The sequence below is a fragment of the Dama dama genome, chromosome 33 (assembly GCF_033118175.1).
Source record: "Dama dama isolate Ldn47 chromosome 33, ASM3311817v1, whole genome shotgun sequence".
Lineage (NCBI taxonomy): Eukaryota > Metazoa > Chordata > Mammalia > Artiodactyla > Cervidae > Dama > Dama dama.
This window is the reverse complement of record NC_083713.1, coordinates 60,752,671-60,771,906: the sequence shown is the minus strand read 5'-3', so window position 1 is coordinate 60,771,906 and position 19,236 is coordinate 60,752,671. Positions and strand designations below refer to the sequence as shown.

At 39.1% G+C, this 19,236-nt stretch overlaps 1 protein-coding gene across 1 annotated transcript in view; it reads left to right on the top strand.

Moving 5' to 3' along the window:
* Window positions 1-19,236, top strand: part of THSD7B (thrombospondin type 1 domain containing 7B) — a 972,933-nt gene that overhangs the window by 905,587 nt on the left and 48,110 nt on the right. The window contains exons 17-18 of the mRNA XM_061135120.1: window positions 17,355-17,496; window positions 18,808-18,923. Of these exons, the coding sequence (XP_060991103.1) occupies window positions 17,355-17,496; window positions 18,808-18,923 (258 nt within the window). The remainder of the gene's footprint in view (window positions 1-17,354; window positions 17,497-18,807; window positions 18,924-19,236) is intronic.

Below are 19,236 nucleotides of genomic sequence, written 5' to 3'. Positions count from 1 at the left end.
GTCACTCAGTCATATCTGACTCTGTGACCCCATGAACCAGAGCATGACAGGCCTCCCTGTCCATCACCAACTCCCGGAGTTAAACCAAACCCATGTCCATCGAGTCAGTGATGCCATCCAACCATCTTATCATCTGGTGTCCCCTTCTCCTCTTGCCCTCAATCTTTCCCAGCATCAGGGTCTTTTCCAGTAAGTCAGCTCTTTGCATCAGGTGGCCAAAGTATTGGTGTTTCAGCTTCAAAATCAGCCCTTCAAAGAACACCCAGGACTGATCTCCTTTAGGATGGACTGGTTGGATCTCCTTGTAGTCCAAGGGACTCTCATGAGTCTTCTCCAATGCCACAGTTCAAAAGCATCATTCTTTGCCACTCAGCTTTCTTTATAATCCAACTCTCATATCCATACATGACTACTGGAAAAACCATAGCCTTGACTAGACAAACCATTGTTGACAAAGTAATGTCTCTGCTTTTTAATATACTGTCTAGGTTGGTCATAACTTTCCTTCCAAGGAGTAAGCGTCCTTTAATTTCATGGCTGCAGTCACTATCTGCAGTGATTTTGGAGCCCCCAAAACTAAAGTCAGCCACTATTTCCACTGTTTCCCCATCTATTTCCCATGAAGTGATGGGACAAGATGCCATGATCTTAGTTTTCTGAATGTTGAGCTTTAAGCCCACTTTTTCACTCTCCTCTTTCACTTTCATCTAGAGGCTCTTTAGTTCTTCTTCACTTTCTGCCATAAGGGTGGTGTCATCTGCATATCTGAGGTTATTGATATTTCTCCCCGCAATCTTGATTCCAGCTTGTGCTACTTCCAGCCCAGCATTTCTCATGATATACTCTGCATATAAGTTAAATAAGCAGGGTGATAATATACACCCTTGACGTACTCCTTTTCCTATTTGGAACCAGTCTGTTGTTCCATGTCCAGTTCTAACTGTTGCTTCCTGACCTGCATACAGGTTTCTCAAGAGGCAGGTCAGGTGGTCTGGTATTCCCATCTCTTTCAGAATTTTCCAGTTTATTGTGATCCACACAGTCAAAGGCTTGGGCATAGTCAATAAAGCAGAAATAGATGTTTTTCTGGAACTCTCTTGTTTTTTTGATGATCCAGCAGATGTTGGCAATTTGATCTCTGGTTCCTCTGCCTTTTCTAAAACCAACTTGAACATCTGGAAGTTCACAGTTTACGAATTGTTGAAGCCTGGCTTAGAGAATTTTGGACATTACTTTACTAGCATGTGAGATGAGTGCAATTGTATAGTTTGAACATTCTTGGCATTGCCTTTTTTTGGGATTTGAATGAAACCTGATCTTTTCCAGTTCTGTGGCCACTGCTGAGTTTTCCAAATTTGCTGACATATGGAGTGCAACACTTTCACAGCATCATCTTTTAGGATTTGAAATAGCTCAACTGGAATTCCATCACCTCCACTAGCTCTGTTCATAGTGATGCTTCCTAATGCCCACTTGACTTCACATTCCAGGATGTCTGACTCTAGGTGAGTGATCACACCATTGTGATTATCTGGGTCATGAAGATCTCTTTTGTTCAGTTCTTATGTGTATTCTTGCCACCTCTTCTTAATATCTTCTGCTTCTGTTAGGTCCACACCATTTCTGTACTTTATTGAGCCCATCTTTCCATGAAATGTTCCCTTGGTATCTCTAATTTTCTTGAAGAGATCTCTAGTCTTTCCCATTCTGTTGTTTTCCTCTATTTCTTTGCATTGATCACTGAGGAAGGCTTTCTTATCTTTCCTTTCTATTCTTTGGAACTCTGCATTCAAATGAGTATATCTTTTCTTTTCTCCTTTGATTTTTGCTTCTCTTTTCACAGCTATTTGTAAGGCCTCCTCAGACGGCCATTTTGGTTTTTTTGCATTTCTTTTTCTTGGAGATGGTCTTGATCCCTGTCTCCTGTACAATGTCACGAACCTCCATCCATAGTTCTTCAGGTACTCTATCAGATCTAGTCCCTTAAATCTATTTCTCACTTCCACTGTATAATCATAAGGCATTTTATTTAGGTTATACCTGAATAGTCTAGTGGTTTTACCCACTTTCTTCAATTTCAGTCTGAATTTGGCAATAAGGAGTTCATGATCTGAGCCACAGTCATCTCCTGGTCTTGTTTTCGCTGACTGTATAGAGCTTCTCCATCTTTGGCTGCAAAGGATATAATCAATCTGATTTCGGTGTTGACCATCTGGTAATGTCCATGTGTACAGTCTTCTCTGTGTTGTTGGAAGAGGGTGTTTGCTATGACCAGTGCGTTCTCTTTGCAAAACTCTATTAGCTTTTGCCCTGCTTCATTCCGTACTCTAAGGCCAAATTTGCCTGTTACTCCAGGTGTTTCTTGACTTCCTACTTTTGCATTCCTGTCCACTATAATGAAAAGGACGTCTTTTTTTTGGGTGTTAGTTCTATAAGATCTTGTAGGTCTTCATGGAACCATTCAGCTTCAGCTTCTTCAGCATTACTGGTTAGGGCATAGACTTGGATTACTGTGATACTGAATGGTTTGCCTTGGAAATGAACAGAGATCATTCTGTGATTTTTAAGATTACATCCAAGTACTGCATTTTGGAATCTTTTGTTGACTTTGATGGCTACTCCATTTCTTCTAAGGGATTCCTGCCCACAAAAGTAGATATAATGGTCATCTGAGTTAAATTCACCCATTCCAGTCCATCTTGGTTGGCTGATTCCTAGAATGTCGATGTTCACTCTTCCCATCTCCTGCTTGACCACTTCCAATTTGCCTTGATTCATGGTCCTAGCATTCTAGGTTCCTATGCAATATTGCTCTTTACAGCATTAGAATTTGCTTCTATCACCAGTCACATCCACAACTGGGTATTGTTTTTGCTTTGGCTCCATCCCTTCATTCTTTCTGGAGTTATTTCTCCACTGATCTCCAGTAGCGTATTGGGCACCTACCGACCTAGGGAGTTCCTCTTTCAGTGTCCTATCTTTTTGCCTTTTCATGCTGTTCATGGGGTTCTCAATGTTCTGCCCGTAGTCCAAGTCCCTGGTCAGGAAAGAAGACTCCTCGAAACAATGCAACTCACAATAGGGGAATTTATTACTGACTCGAGCCAGGGCCTCTGCCCTCACCAAGTGTGTGAGGACGAAAGGCCCCGAGCCCCAGTTCTCTCGGGTATTTATTAGGTCAAAAAAAGCAGCAGGTAGTTGGCGCAAGTGGATTGGTTATACAGTAGGTAGCTGGCGCAAGCGGATTGGTTACACAGTTGCAAGGTAATTTTTGTTGGCCCAACGTGGGGCTTTCAGCTTTCCCCTGATAGGTTCCCTTTTTTCTTGCTAGGCATATGTTGATTGGCTAGCTCCAGGAGGCCTGATAATTATGTTACCCCGGGAAACCAGGCCTACTCCTAATCTAGCCTGCCTGTCATGGCGTTAGCCGTGACAGCCTCACACTCAAGGCAAGAATACTGAAGTGGTTTGCCATCCCCTTCTCCAGTGACCACACTCTGTCAGACCCCTCCACCATGACCCGACCATCTTGGGTGGCCCCACACACACTGCTCATGGTTGACAAGCACTGCTGCTTTACAAGTAGACCAGTTGAAGGCAGGCACAAAGCAGCCCTTGTAGATTCAAATCCTGGTTTGAGTGCCTACTATAAGGTTGTTTTTTTCTTTGGGATTCAGTTTCATCATCTCGAAAAGCACACATATTCAAAGCACACCTGGATTATTGGGAGACTGAAGGACTTTATGGGATAATCCTCACAGAATATTCACCACTATGCTAAGTGTGTGTTCACAGTATAAAATGGTGGTGGTTGTTATTATTTCTGGGATAATGAGACGCATCCAAAATATAGTCTCGGTCTCTCTTGTTATTATCCATTTAATCTCTCAAAAGACAAGCAGAAGCTATAAGAGGCTATTCTGCTTTACATAGGCTTGCAGGTCTTGTGGGACCCCTCAAATATAGGGTAAAGTATCAGAATAAATAGAGAAATCATTGCAGGACTCAAGAATCTGACCTGTGGCCCTTTTGGTTGACCAGTAATTTAGTTTACAGTATTTTAATTTCTGATCAGGTTTGCTCTGATGTCATCATAAACATTCCTTTGTTGTGTGCTATCTTTTGACCTGTGCAAAATACAATAATAATAGAGTTCACTGTACTTGCAAAATCTGAAATTTCCAGAAACTCAGAATGCTTACATTCATTAGTTCCATTTAACTCATTAAATATCACAAACTCCTGAAGAGATAAATGTGACCAGTGTTTTTTCTTTTTTAATTTGAGCCAATGAGAAGGTCAGAGTGCCCTTGCAGGAGTTAGGTTATGATTAGTACACTGTTTGTGGAAATCTGTTTATTGAGTATTTATTATGGACCTGGGCAAATTCCAGGTATTGGAAATATCAGTAATCAATGAGACTATCTGGTGGTTTTGATTTGCATTTCTGTGATGATTAGTGATGTTGAACACCTTTTCATATGCCTGTTGACCATCTGGATTTCCTCTTTAGGAAAATGTCTATTCAGTTCCCCTGTCCATTTTTTAAATGGGTTTTTATTTTTTAATGTAAACTTACATTCTAATAGAGGGGAGGGAGATGATTAAAAACAAGCAAAACACATAAACAGCACCTAGAGGCTGTAAGTCAGAAAGAGAAAAACACATATCTTATATTAACACATATATATGGAATCTGGAAAAATGGCACTGATGGACCTATTTGCAGGGCAGGAATAGAGACACAGACATAGAGATTGGACTTGTGGACATGACGTGGGTGGCAGTGGGAAGGGGAGCATGGGACAAACTCTGAGAGCAGCTCTGACGTTTATACACTGCCAGGTATAAAATACACAGGTGGTGGGAAGATGCTGTATAGCAGAGGGAACTCAGCTTGGTGCTCTGCTATGACTAGAGGAGCGGATGGGGAGTGTGGGGAAAGGCTCCAGAGGGAGGGATATATGTGCATATATATAGCTGACTCATGTTATCATACAGCATAAACTAACACAACACTGTAAAGCAGTTATACTCCATTGAACACACACACACAAACAAAAAACACCACCGGCTTGTTATATGGCATATCAGTTAATAGTAAGTGATATGGAGGGGGAAAAAGACAAAAAGTGATGTGGAGGAGTTGCTGATATATTTATGTAGCCTGGTCAAAGAAGTCCTCTCAAATTTGAGCAGGGACCTGAAGAAAGTAAGGGAGCAAATCCTACAGGTGCAGGAGGGAAAACATGGCAGGCAGAAGGAAGAGCAAGGCCAAAAGCCCAGAAACCAGGAGTGCCTGGCACTGTCCAGGAACACCCAGGAGGCTGAAGTGGTAACTGAGGCAGTGAACAAAGAGCACAGAGGCTTTGAGCACTCACAGGCAGTGCGGACAGACTGGGGAGGATTTTGTAGACCCGAAAAAAGGACTTGGTTTTCATGCTAAGTTGGGAAACCATTGAGGAGAAGAGTTACGTGATCTAACTTCCATTATTTTAAAAGGATACTTCTGGCCCCAGAATTGGACATGATCTCCAGAATGGGAAGTGAAGAATCAGATGGGAGGTCATTTGTTATCATCCAAGTGAAAAGTGATGGTGACTTAGACCAGGATAAAATTGGTGCAAATAGTGAGAAGCTGCTAGAACATGGGTTTTACTTTGAAGTTAGAGCTGAAAGGATCTGCTCAAGGTATGGTTGTATGATGTAAGGAAAATAAGAATCAAAGATCACTCCAGAGTTTTTGAACTGAGCCTCTGGATGGCTGGAGTTGTCATTAAGAGATAGGAAGGTTTAGAGAAAGATGTGGTATGGGAAAATGAGGAGTCTGTTATTTTGTACATAGAGAATTCAAGCTGGCTTGAGGACAGTGGCTTTCAAACTACAGAGTGTATCAGAATCACCTGAAGGGCTTCTTAAAAGACAGGTTGCTGAACCCCACCCCTGCAGTCGTTGGGAATGTCCCCCCAGAAATTTTTATGGGGTGCATAAATTGCATTTCTAGCAAGTGTCCGGGTGATGCTAATGCTGCAGGTCTTGGGACCACATGTAGAGAACCACTCCGCTGGTATTGGGTGTATCTGCAGAAGAGGTTGGCTCAGGTCAAGAGAATGCCCAGATAGTTAAATGAGAGGAATTTCATCACAGGTGCTGGACTGTTCTTTGTGCCTTACTGTGGGAGTACCCCCTTAGAGCTAAGATCATAGTGTATTAGCTTATGCCTAAATGAGGAACAACAGTTTCTGAGTGCTGATCCTACTTTTTATTATGTCACAAAGACCCCTCTGAGAGTGAGTACTCTGAATGGAATTGCTATTCCAGTACATAAAGAGCTAACCCAGGCACTTCCTTCACTCTCCCGTCCGGCTGAGTATAATTTATCCAACTAGAGCACAAGCACCAACCAATACCACCGCCACCACCTGCCCCCTCCCTCCCCGCGCCCACCGTGCCTGTTTCCTATGGAGAAAGATATGTTTAAGAAATTAAGTTTTTTCTTTCAGGTTCACATTTAAGAATCATATTGTGCTTTGTAAAAATTTCATGTTGGAGCACAGTGTTGTATTATTTGATCTCATACAATAAATGTGGGTTCTCTAGATACAAACTTAATTTAATAATTGTTTTATCCTGAAATTAATCCTGTATTTAAAGAAGAAAAAAGTTTTTATTTAATTTTTTTTAACTCTTAGAGTATTTATTAAATCAGTGATTTACAGTGATTTTTATGATAAAGAAAAATACTGTGGAAATAAAAATATAATGAAGATTCACCTCTTTAAAAAAGTTACAGTTCATACTTGCAAAATAAAAACCACATGCCTATGGCTTCCTTGGTGGCTCAGATGGTAAAGAGTCTGCCTGCAAGGCGGGAAACCGGGATTGGGAAGATACTCTAGAGGAGGGCATGGTAAGCCACTCCAGTATTCTTGCCTGGAGAATCCCCATGGACAGAGGAGTCTGGTGGGCCAGAGGAGGGGTCCCCCCTCCAGAGTCCAGGGGGTCGCAGAGTCAGACACAACTGAAACGACTAAGCACGTGTAATAAAAACAACAGTTTTTCAATAATGACCATGACAGGCTATTTAACAGAAAAGCTATTTTTATAACCATTTTTCTTAGATCAGTGGCTTCTAAATATTTTTGACCATGGCACATAGTAAGAAATACATTTTATGTCACAAATGATCATGTCACTTACTTATGGAGACATATATATACATATATAGAGACAGAGGAAGAGAGAGAGAGAGAGAGATCTATATATAGATACAGATATAAATATCTGAAATGTTCCATGAAATCATTTTCACTCTGAATATATGACAGATATTTCCCATGCTATGCTTTATCAGTTTAGAAAATGCTGATTTTGACCCACTTAACTAAGAATATAGTCCACATGGACTGTGTGATAACACATTTTGGGAAACATGGACTTGCAGATTTAAAGACATAAATGAATGTGATAAATTACAAGATTATTAATTTATTATCTATAGGAATCAATTGTTATCCTTAAGAACTCCTCTAGTAAGATTTTTTTTTTTTTCCATTCTATGCAGCTTTTTCCATTCTATGGAATCTTAGTTCTCTAACAAAGGGATTGAACTCAGGCCCTCAGCAGTGAAAGCATAGAGTCCTAACCACTGGCTGCTGCTGCTGCTGCTAAGTCACTTCAGTCATGTCCGACTCTGTGCGACCCCATGGACAGCAGCCCACCAGGCTCCTCTGTCTACGGGATTCTCCTGACAAGGATACTGGAGTGGGTTGCCATTTCCTTCTCCCCCTAAGCCACTGGACCACCAGGGAATTCCCTCCATTCACTTTAAACAAATAGTTTTTGAGAATACATTAAATGCAAGGCACTGCACCAATGAATAAAACATCATCTCAGGGAGGATTTTGCTTTTATGCTTTGGATTTCCAAGAGCTCATGCCTTGTCTCCCCAAAAGATTTATATTTTACAAGAACATCTTAAGGTTTTAGAAGGAAGTATAGTTATTTTATCCTCCCTATAAAACAAAAGTGTTTCCTAAATTTGCCTCTGAGGAAATTAAGTTTTATTGACTTAACCAGGTTTAAGCCAAGATTTCAACTCCATCAGTCCAACAGTATGTGTTAAGTCGTTTCAGTTGTGTCCAACTCTTTGTGACCCTATGGTCTGCAGCCTGCCAGGCTTCTCTGTCCATGGGATTCTCCAAGCAAGAATATTGGAGTGGGTTGCTGTGCCCTCCTCTGGGAGATCTTTCCAATCTAGGGATTGAACCCACATCTCTTACATTTCCTTCATTGGCAGGTGGATTCTTTACCACGAGAGCCACCGGGGAAGCCCGATGTATAGTATGATAATAGATAATTTGGAAACACGAATAACCCCAAATTGTAGCTCATCAAATGGGATATAATGTTATTTCTCTCCCAGCAAACACTCCTAAGTAGGATTTGCTGGTGGGGAAAGGACACTCGCTGCTCCATATAGTCATCCTGGGATGCAGGCTACTAGATTGTCTGCCATCTTCAAGCTTGGCTTTCAAAACCATTCTACTCTTCACCATCCCTGCTCCCTGTAGGGTGAAGAGTATGGAGGACACATGTGGGAGGTTTTAGGGTGAGAGGTGGAATGTCACACATAGCCTCCCATTTACCTTTCATTTATCAGAGCTCAGTTACCTAGTCACACCCACCTGCAAGGAAAGCTGGGTTATATGGTCCAGTCCTGTGCCCTGGAAGAAAGGAGAGAATAGATTTTGATGACTTAACAACAGTGTTACAAAAATCCTTCTTTAGGACTATTTAGCTCAATATTTCCAAAATGGATTTCATTATGAATCTGTTTTTTCTCAGCCCCTATGAATGCACTGTAGAATATAACATACTTTGGGAAAAACTGCCAGGAGACTATGAAATCCCATAATGAAAAGAAACCTAAATTTCCCAGCATGATAGGAGATATTTTTTAAAACTTTTTTAAATGTTAATTTAAAAGAGTTATTGGGCTGTGGTTGATTTATAATATTGTGTTAGTTTCAGGAATATAGCAAAGTGAATCAATTACACATATACATATATCCACTCTTTTTTAGATTCTCTCCCCATATAGGTCATTACAGAGAATTGAGTAGAGTTCCCTCTGCTATACAACAGGCACTTATTTAGTTATCTGTTTTATATATATATATATATATATACATATATATATATATATATATAGTATATAGTATATATATAGTTTTAGTCATTCAGTTGTGTCCAACTCTTTGCAACCCCATGAACTGTAGCCCATCAGTCTCCTCTGCCCATGGAATTCTCCAGGCAGGAATACTGGAGTGGGCTACCATTTCCTTCTCCAAATACAGAAAGCCATGTAAAACAAATTGTACAGTTTAGTTATCAGGCAAACACTGTTGAAACAGCCACCCAGGTTAGGAAATAGAAACTTGCCAGCGACTCACAAAGGACTTCACAGGTTATATCCTCCTCACTCTCTTAAAATTAAATTCTGTAAAGACTTCTATGATAATCTTTTTTCTTACTTTCCTTTAGATCTGTAGTCTGAGTGGGCTAGCCATTAACTCAAGCCTGTTTTTACATATGCCTTTATATCTCTTTTAACCTAGCTTCTTTTGTTGCTTTCTTTTTTTCTTCCCAGCAATTTACTGGTAAGGAAATGAGTCACCTTTTCTACTGAATTTCCCAGTATGTCTCTTAAATTGCATCCTTGTGGTGAAGTTTAACATGTTCCTCTGTCCTTAAATTTCCCATAAATAGGGAATTGCATGCAGAAGCTTAATCAGATTCATGTCTTTGGCAAGACTCCTTCATAGAAGATGTGCTCTTTCTTAGGAGGCACATAATGTATGGTTATAGCTTTTTATGTGTGTGGCTAACATCGATGGTCAAAGCTTAAACTCTGTATCATTTAGGAAACACAAAATGGCAAGCTTCCAATTCTACTAGTCTTTCTCATTTACTTGTGGGAGTACTACTATAAGGAGAAATTTTTGCCCCAACTGATATTTAAACCTACTGCTCTATTATGTATAGAAAAGGCAAGAAAAATACTTATTCACCTTTTATTTACCAGTTTTCACAATGAGGAGTTGTTTACCTAGCATCTTTGACTATATGTGATTATTTTTGTATCATAATGAAATCATAGATTTAAATAAATTTGATATATTTTAACCATTTTCAATTATCACCTATATCAATGCTCAGGTTGTCCTAGTTGTAGTGTTTTTTAAATTTGTTCTATGAGCACTTTAGTAAAGACTCTGGTGGCCTTTGTTAGCCTCCTTGTTATCCACTATGAGATGTTTCAGGCTTATTTTATACATTTTCTTTGCCAGACTTAGAATCAGCTGTTTCTCTCTAAAAATCCCTGGCTTGGGGAACACATGTAAATCCATGGCTGATTCATGTCAATGTATGGCAAAAACCACTACAATATTATAAAGTAATTAGCCTCCAACTAATAAAAATAAATTAAAAAAAAAAATCCCTGGCTTCTTTTAGTGGAAATGACTCTTTGGTGCCACAAGAAGAACTTCAGGGATACTGAACTTACTGGGTTCCACAGCTGCTAGACCATTTCAGTGACTGCAGTTTTGAAATATATGCTATTATTTCCTTTATTTTGAAGGTGAAATACTTTTTGAGTTCATGTTGATGAACTAAAGGTATTTACTTAAGTTTTGTCTTACATCTATATCTCATTTATTTTCTACTAAAATCCACTTTTTCAAAGATACTGGAGATAGAATATTTCATAATTATACATTTGCCGTATTCCATATAACACAGAAAATAGTCCCTCTACTACACCAACATGAGTTAAAATGTTAAAATGTAATAAAACTTAAAATGGTCATATCTTTTACATAGGTTCTCTCATTCTTTAACATTTGTATTTTATTTGTGTTTTATGTGTTCTTTCATATTTTGTCACTTCCAAAATGACCAACCGCTTATTTTTTAAATAGGAGTTTTCATCTGTTTTTTATGCATGTCTTTTTCTGCAGTTTCTTATCTATAGAGATATTATTCTTTCATCCACTTTTTCCTCTTAACACCATTTTGTGGGACTTGAATTTGATTTCCATCTCCACTTATTTTTCTGGGAAATCAACCTTTATGAACTTTTAGAAGCAGTTGTGATTGAGGCTTGTTTCTACCTAATTTCATTTTCATGGTCCAGGGGTCTCTGCTTTTGTTTGTTGGCTTTGAGTGGTCAAAAATTTAGCAGATTCATGAAATTTTCTGGATCTGTTTTCCTTCCAGCTTTGTTTACTGGCCCTTTCTTTTCCTTCACTGCTAGTCCTCTTGTTCTGAGCAATTGGGAACTCTTCCCACCAGTTTTTTCAGTGCAGAATATTGTCCTGGAAGGCAGTTTCGACTTATCGCGTTGAGAGTTCATTGGACTTAGGTTTCATCAGCCCCCAGAACCTCTCCGTTGGTTCCTGATATTTGGTTGCTTTTGGAGTATGCAAAAGCCTCCTACTCCATGCTTTAGTCTTCCAGTTTGGTGTTTTGGGGGTATACAAGACACCCCATTTTTACCTTCTCCTTTCCCCTGCTGGATGCTGATATCACACAGGTTCTGTAACTTTAGTCCTTGGTCCCCTCCTATTCAAATTTTGATGTTTGTGAAGACAAGTTGTCATTAATTTTACTGAGCATATGGTTGGTCTATATGGTTTTGATTTTGCTCTCCTTGTTGCACTGTGATATGCAAAAAAAACTTTTTTTTTCCACTTCTGTAACCATTTTCTCAGAATCTCTGAGGAAGTTTCCTTACATAGTATTGATATTAGTATTTGGCATCTTTTATCCCACTTTTTCAAAAAAAACAAGACTCAACTTCATAGCATATATATTCCCTTTTTTGCCTCATGAAAGATAGAGAAAGAGCTAATTAGCTAAATGGAGAGACCATCTCAGAATTATTAGAATTTTCCATTCTGTAACAGAATAAAAACCTTGGGTTTCAATATCTGATGAAAGCTGATAAGGCCAGGCCTTGGGGATTCATGTTATCTCCAGACAAGAAATTTAGAGAGTGAGTTAAATTCACAAGTACCTGGACTTATGCCAGGTTTTGTTAAATTATCATTGTTAATATTAATAGTTTAGTGTTAGAAAAATACCACATTATATATTCTTCACTGGATTTATTTAGGATATAGCATCTAAGGTATCTTTTATTTTTATATGGGTAAATTAAAACTCATTTACTGTTATAATTTATCAATTTAAAGGTAGATTCTATTATTCTGGGAGCTGTCATTTGGATTTTATGGGAAAAGTATGGGAAGGAGAGAAAATATTATATTCTCTTTTTATCAAGAAAGCAAACCTATGGAGAAACCTTATATTTAGGCAATGTGATCACAGTCCAGGGTTAACCGTTTGTCACTAAGGCAGCTTACAAAAACCCAGTCTTATTACCCAGGAAGAAGCAAATTATCCTACACCAAACATTCATTATTTAGTTTTTAGGATAACCAAACATTATCCTACACCAAACATTTATTATCTACATACTGTTGTCAGAGACAGAACAAGGCTCTCAATGTCCAAGAAGATTAAGACACACATTCTCCAACTAGCCCATGGGAAGGAATGCACACGTATCAATACAAGTACAGTGGAAATGTTTACTTGATAAGGTGATTCCACTTCAGTTCAGTTCAGTTCACTCACTCAGTCATGTCCAACTCTTGGTCTTGGCGACCCCATGAACCACAGCATGCCAGGCCTCCCTGTCCATCACCAACTCCCAGAGTTCACCCAAAACCATGTTCATTGAGTCAGTGATGTCATCCAACCATCTCATCCTCTGTCATCCCCTTCTCCTCCTGCCCTCAATCTTTCCCAGCATCAGGGTCTTTTCAAATGAGTCAGTTCTTCGCATCAGAGGGCCAAAGTATTGGAGTTTCAGCTTCAGCATCATCTTCCACTTATAAAGGTGCAAATAAATCAATGGAGGCTCTCAGAGGGAATATCTGATTTAATTTTGACAGATGAATACAAATATTCAGGTCAGGCCCAGGGATACAGGCTTCACTGCTAAGAGAGAAAAAAGTGTGAAGGTGCAATATTATATTGTAAGATTAAGCTTTAAGGTAAGTGCTGGTTTTCAAAGTTTAAAAACTTAATCTCATAAAAGGACTTATATACCAGATACTACTGGTTCTTATTGGTCATCTCCTTCCCTAGTAAATAAACTTTAGCTATCTAACTTTGTCCTTTATAATGAGACTGATTTAAAGTTGACTTGGGGTTAGTTATCCACACATCACATTCTCACTTCTCTATTTAGGAAGTTGACAGTGTCTTCTTATGAATACTCTAGGGGAGAGGAGATTCAGGTTTATGTTTGAAGAGTTTTGATCCAATAAAGAAATCATCTAGATATAAGGCTCCTTTGTCATCCATTTTTTTTCTTAGCCGACCTCCATCTGCCTTGTGACCTAGTCATTACTTTATGAACTTCCTATAAAGAGCGAACAGAGAGAAAAGAATAAGGAGAAACACTAATTCATCTATCAGTTGTTAGCAGTGCTAGGGCAATTTTTATAAGGTAGAATATACAGATACCATCTGAAATTAGGTTGGATTGTGTTTGTGGATTTCATTCACCTTCTTTGCCTGTTTCTCTGGATAGCGTTAGTAAGAGAGTTAGCTACAGTGCTGGTTTTCAGTATATTAATTTCTAGAAAGTGATAATTAAACTCTACATGGTTAAGAATGACAATCAGAGAGTATCATCTTAAAAGCATATGTAGCAGACATAGAGACTGATAAGAGTGTGAGGTATGAGGGAAGGTACTAGTGGAGGTGATGGAATTCCAGTTGAGCTATTTCAAATCCTGAAAGATCACGCTGTGAAAGTGCTGTACTCAATATGCCAGCAAATCTGGAAAACTCAGCAGTGGCCACAGGACTGGAAAAGGTCAGTTTTCATCCAATCCCAAAGAAAGGCATTGCCGAAGAGTGTTCAAACTACCGCACAATTGCACTCATCTCACACGCTAATAAAATAATGCTTAAAATTCTCCAAGCCAGACTTCAGCAATACATGAACTGTGAACTTCCAGATGTCCAAGCTGGTTTTAGAAAAGGCAGAGGAACCAGAAATCAAATTGCCAACATCTGCTGGATCATCAAAAAAGCAAGAGAGTTCCAGAAAAACATCTATTTCTGCTTTATTGACTATGCCAAAGCCTTCGACTGTGTAGATCACAATAAACTGTGGAAAATTCTGAAAGAGATGGGAATACCAGACCACCTGACCTGCCTCTTGAGAAACCTGTATGCAGGTCAGGAAGCAACAGTTAGAACTGGACATGGAACAACAGACTGGTTCCAAATAGGAAAAGGAGTGCATCAAGGCTGTATATTGTCACCCTGCTCATTTAACTTATATGCAGAGTACATCATGAGAAACACTGGGCTGGAAGAAGCACAAGCTGGAATCAAGATTGCCAGGAGAGATGTCAATAACCTCAGATATGCAGATGACACCACCCTTATGGCAGAAAGTGAAGAACTACTGAAGGGCCTTTGATGAAAGTGAAAGAGGAGAGTGAAAAAGTTGGCTTAAAGCTCAACATTCAGAAAACTATGATCATGGCATCCAGTCCCATCACTTCATGGCAAATAGATGGGGAAACAGTGTCTGACTTTATATTTGGGGACTCCAAAATCACTGCAGATGGTGAATGCAGCAATGAAATTAAAAGACGCTTGACTTCCCTGTGGCTCAGATGGTAAAGTGTCTGCCTACAATGCAGGAGACCAGGGTTCAATCCCTGGGTCAGGCAGATCTCCTGGAGAAGGAAATGGCAACCCACTCCAGTATTCTTGCCTGGAAAATTCCATGGACGGAGGAGCCTGGTAGGGCTACAGTCCATGGGGTCACAAAGAGTTGGACATGACTGAGTGACTTCACTTCACTCCTTGGAAGGAAAGTTATGACCAACCTAGACAGCATATTAAAAAGCAGAGACATTACTTTGCCAACAAAGGTCCATCTAGTCAAGGCTATGGTTTTCCCAGTGGTCATGTATGAATGTGAGAGTTGGACTATAAAGAAAGCTGAGCACCAAAGAATTGATGCTTTTGAACTGTGGTGTTGGAGAAGACTCTTGAGAGTCCCTTGGACTGCGAGGAGATCCAACCAGTCCATCCTAAAGGAGATCAGTCCTGGGTGTGCATTGGAAGGACTGATGCTGAAGCTGAAACTCCAATACTTTGGCCACCTCATGCGGAGAGCTAACTCATTTGAAAAGACCCTGATGCTGGGAAAGATTGAGGGCAGGAGCAGAAGGGGATGACAGAGGATGAGATGGTTGGATGGCATCACCGACTCAATGGACATGTGTTTGGGTGGACTCCCGGAGTTGGTGATGGACAGGGAGGCCTGGCGTGCTGCAGTTCATGGGGTCACAAAGAGTCAGACGCGACTGAACTGAACTGAACTCTTAAAGACTACCAAATTATGCCCCTGCCCCTTTCTCACCCAGGTCTAGATGAAGAACTGAGATAAAGAATATATAAGTGGATTGTTCAAAGTTACATAATTTGAATTGTGTGTGCATGTTTTCATGCGTGTAATTTTCTCTTTTGTTTTATTTCATGCTTTAGATTAAGCAAGCTCATAAATCCTGACACACATTCACCTCGTTCAGTCATTGAATTTGTAAGGTAGAAAAGTAGTAGCACACTAATCAGGAGTAACTTTTAAGATGCTTTCATTTTCTTTCAGTGGTAAATCATTTAAGTTATCATTCCTTCTCATGAGAACAATCAAATTATTTGCTGAATTAATAGTAAATTATTTGTAAGCATTAGGATGGGATTCCTTTGCAGATAATTAAGAATAATTACCTGGTTTCAATGGCCCTTCTTGATCATCCAGAGGCAATTTGATATAATTAAAATGTAAAAATACTTTATAAGTATTGACAGATTATCCAACTATAAAGCCACATAAATAGTAAATGTGTTTCAATGGCTCCAAACATTTGAAAATAGAAGAGAATTTTGTAGCATTTTTCTATGTATTTCAGTGTATTCTAACATTATCATTTTGCTTACAGGTTGTGTTCTTGCTAATGTATCTGAAAAGGTAAAGGAATAAAAATTTTAAAAAATCCCAAATATTGCAGTGATGGTTTGATGACATGAATTCAGAGACTTTTCTCTTTCCTGTGGTTTAAACACCTATGTGTCTCTAGATTTCTGGATCTGAATTATGTTGTCTTCACCACATATAATGGTGTTACCGAACAACCACTGGGTCAAATATATACCAGAATTTTCAGGGAGTGACACAGGAAGTAGAAATCATGATCTATTATGTCCTCAAAGAATTTATAAAGAAAAGGAGGAGATGGAGTAATAAGGAAACAAAGAATGATCACACAAAGGCAGATGTAACATATACGTTTATGTTTGGAATCAAGTACTGTATAGTAATTCTTGAACATGGGTGGAAGTTTGCTTAGGAAGGAAGAGAAGAACTTATTATTAAAAGAAAGACTGTCAATGATGAAATCTTGATTAGTGTTCTGAAGAAGAAGTAGGAGGAGGATAGGATATAAGACATGGGAAAGGAGATTATTCTAATAGGGACAGCTTCTGACAGTCCTCTGTGAGTAGAGTGGATGGATGACAGATGGCAGGCAGGTTTACCTGGCTCAAGAATGTCATATGAATTGAGGTGATAAGAGGACATGTAGACCCATAAGTAAAGTGATTTTTGTGGGAGATTTTTGAAGTTCCTATTTATGCATCTATTTTGCTGAAAGGGCAACTGCATGAAGTGACTAATCTATGGATCAGAGGGCCTCCAAAATAAGAGGAAAGTTTTGTTATATTGGCAATATTGATTTCATAATTCCCTCTCTTTGTTCTGCTTTTAAAAAATATTTTCTCATTAAAGTGTTCTGTGTGGTTATTTCTTTGGGGCTAGACTAGCTGGAGGCAGAAGGGACATTGTCTGCCTTTTCTCATTCATTTATACATTCAAAATGCATTCATCGCTTGCTACATGGCAAATGGATTTGAGAGTACAGAGTGTGTTCAGTGAGTGAAAATGGTCCCCACGTGCCTAATTATTCATCATAATGTAGAACAAGAAAGAGTTGTCAGGTAGAAAAACCAGAAACTACTTACACTGAACCCCATAATGATTTTATTTTCTAAATATTCTGTCTCATACTCTCTTCAATAGTCTCTTCCCTGTAGGTGTTGCACATGTGCCTCTATGTTTACAGATAAGCACATTCAGTTTATCAACAAACACGAGCTCCTTTCTAACTCTGCCTGCTCTTTGATTTTCACAGTCGTGTGATCCTCACACAACGCAGAGGAGAACCCGCTACCTGCTGAGGCCCTCCGTGAGCTCGAGGACGTGTGCTGAAGACTCACAGGTGCGGCCCTGCCTTCTCAATGAAAATTGCTTCCAGTTCCAGTACAATCTAACAGGTATGGCTGTAAACCACAAACCACGGAATCATGCTGTCCTAGAATGCAGCTCTTTCATGGCTTTGATTATTTCAAGAAACTAAAGCTTGTGATGTACGTGCTCTATGTCACCAAGGACAACTGGTAGACCTGACTGGACAGGGATATTTTAGAGACCCTTATTCAGACACGGCGTACCACTGTGTTCAGTGTCGGAAACTAAAGGACTGTATAATTACATTGATCTGTTCTCTGCAGCAGTGATACACGGAATGCCATGAAATGCGGAATCAGGTTAAGTCTCAGCATTGACTTCAGTACTGATAACCAAATGGCCAGCTGCCTGAAGGGGCAAAACAGTTGCCTTTTTCTGAAACAAATTTTCCACTGAGGTCACAGTGGCACTACTGAGATTTCTCATGTAGAAAACCTCTAGTAAATTCTGTGAGACTGTCTTTATAGGTGAGAGTTGACCTGCTGTATTTGTCCTTTTTCTTTCATGAAAGGTCTTTTAGATCATTAGTTTTCATACTAATTTTCCAAAAATATAACAAAATTTGCTTTACTGAAAAAGCATGTCTTTAAAATGCTGATTCTGCTATACATGGACTAGCGCTTCCTATTTAACTTTTAGATCATCTACCAAATATGAAAAATCTTCTTAGAGAGGTTCTCACTGTATATGATTGAGGATCTCTTTTTCTACTCACACAAAAATAAAATTTTTTAAAAGAATTAGTTATGGGATGATTTATTCTAACTCTCACTGTTGAGTTTGTAATACAGTTAGCCAAATCTACAAAACCTTCTCTCATGAGAGAATAATTTTATTAAAGTGAGAGTTTTCAAAATGGCCCTTTTCGTCATGACTTCTTTCCCTTTGGGGGTACCTTTCTTGGCCCCACTGTACCAAATATACCAAATGGTTTAAATAATTATATTTATTCATTGAAAATATCTTCAAGTTGATATCACAGACTAGCATCATTTCCGTATTTTCTTTCTTTCTCAATTACGCCCAGCAAATAAATGATTCCAAACTGGTTGTCCTTTGTGCTTAGGTTTTTTCCTTTTCCTACCTCAGCCAACTATGAGATGATTTCTATAAACTCTTTGGCTTCTGACCTCAAGAAAGCAAATTCACTTCTATTTGGTGATCTGATTGATTATTTTGTAATTAAAGAATTGCATAATGCTTAATGAAGCCACATAGAAATGGTTTTAGGATTCTGTGTACACTATTCTCCACTGATGCAGAGAATCAAAGGTTTGTTGTCTTTTGCTCACCTGGTCATAACTTTGAAACTCAGTGTGGTCACCCTATGCCCGTAGAGTGGAGTACATGCCAGCTGAGTGAAAATGCAACCTGTGGGCAAGGCTTCAGGACCCGCCTTCTGAGCTGTGTGCGTAGTGATGGCAAACTCGTTGCCATGGACGAATGCGAGCAGGTAAGTTATGTGTGTTTGGACCCCACACCCATGGCTTTGTTTATTTATTTAATTTTTTAAATAGTGGTCTGCAACCTTCACAATGCTCACTATAAATGACCCTCCCAATTTCTTCTCGTCACAGCTTAGGTTCAATTAGAGTAAGAGGTACTAGTATTATACAGTTACATCTCACGAGTTTGAACTTAGTTAAAATGACAGGAAAGGTCATTTTGCATTGGAGAAATGGGTTCATTAAAAATATAGTTCTTCATTATTTCTAAGAACTTAGTTAGATGTACTTGCTTGCCAACTAACAATTGACATCAGTTGA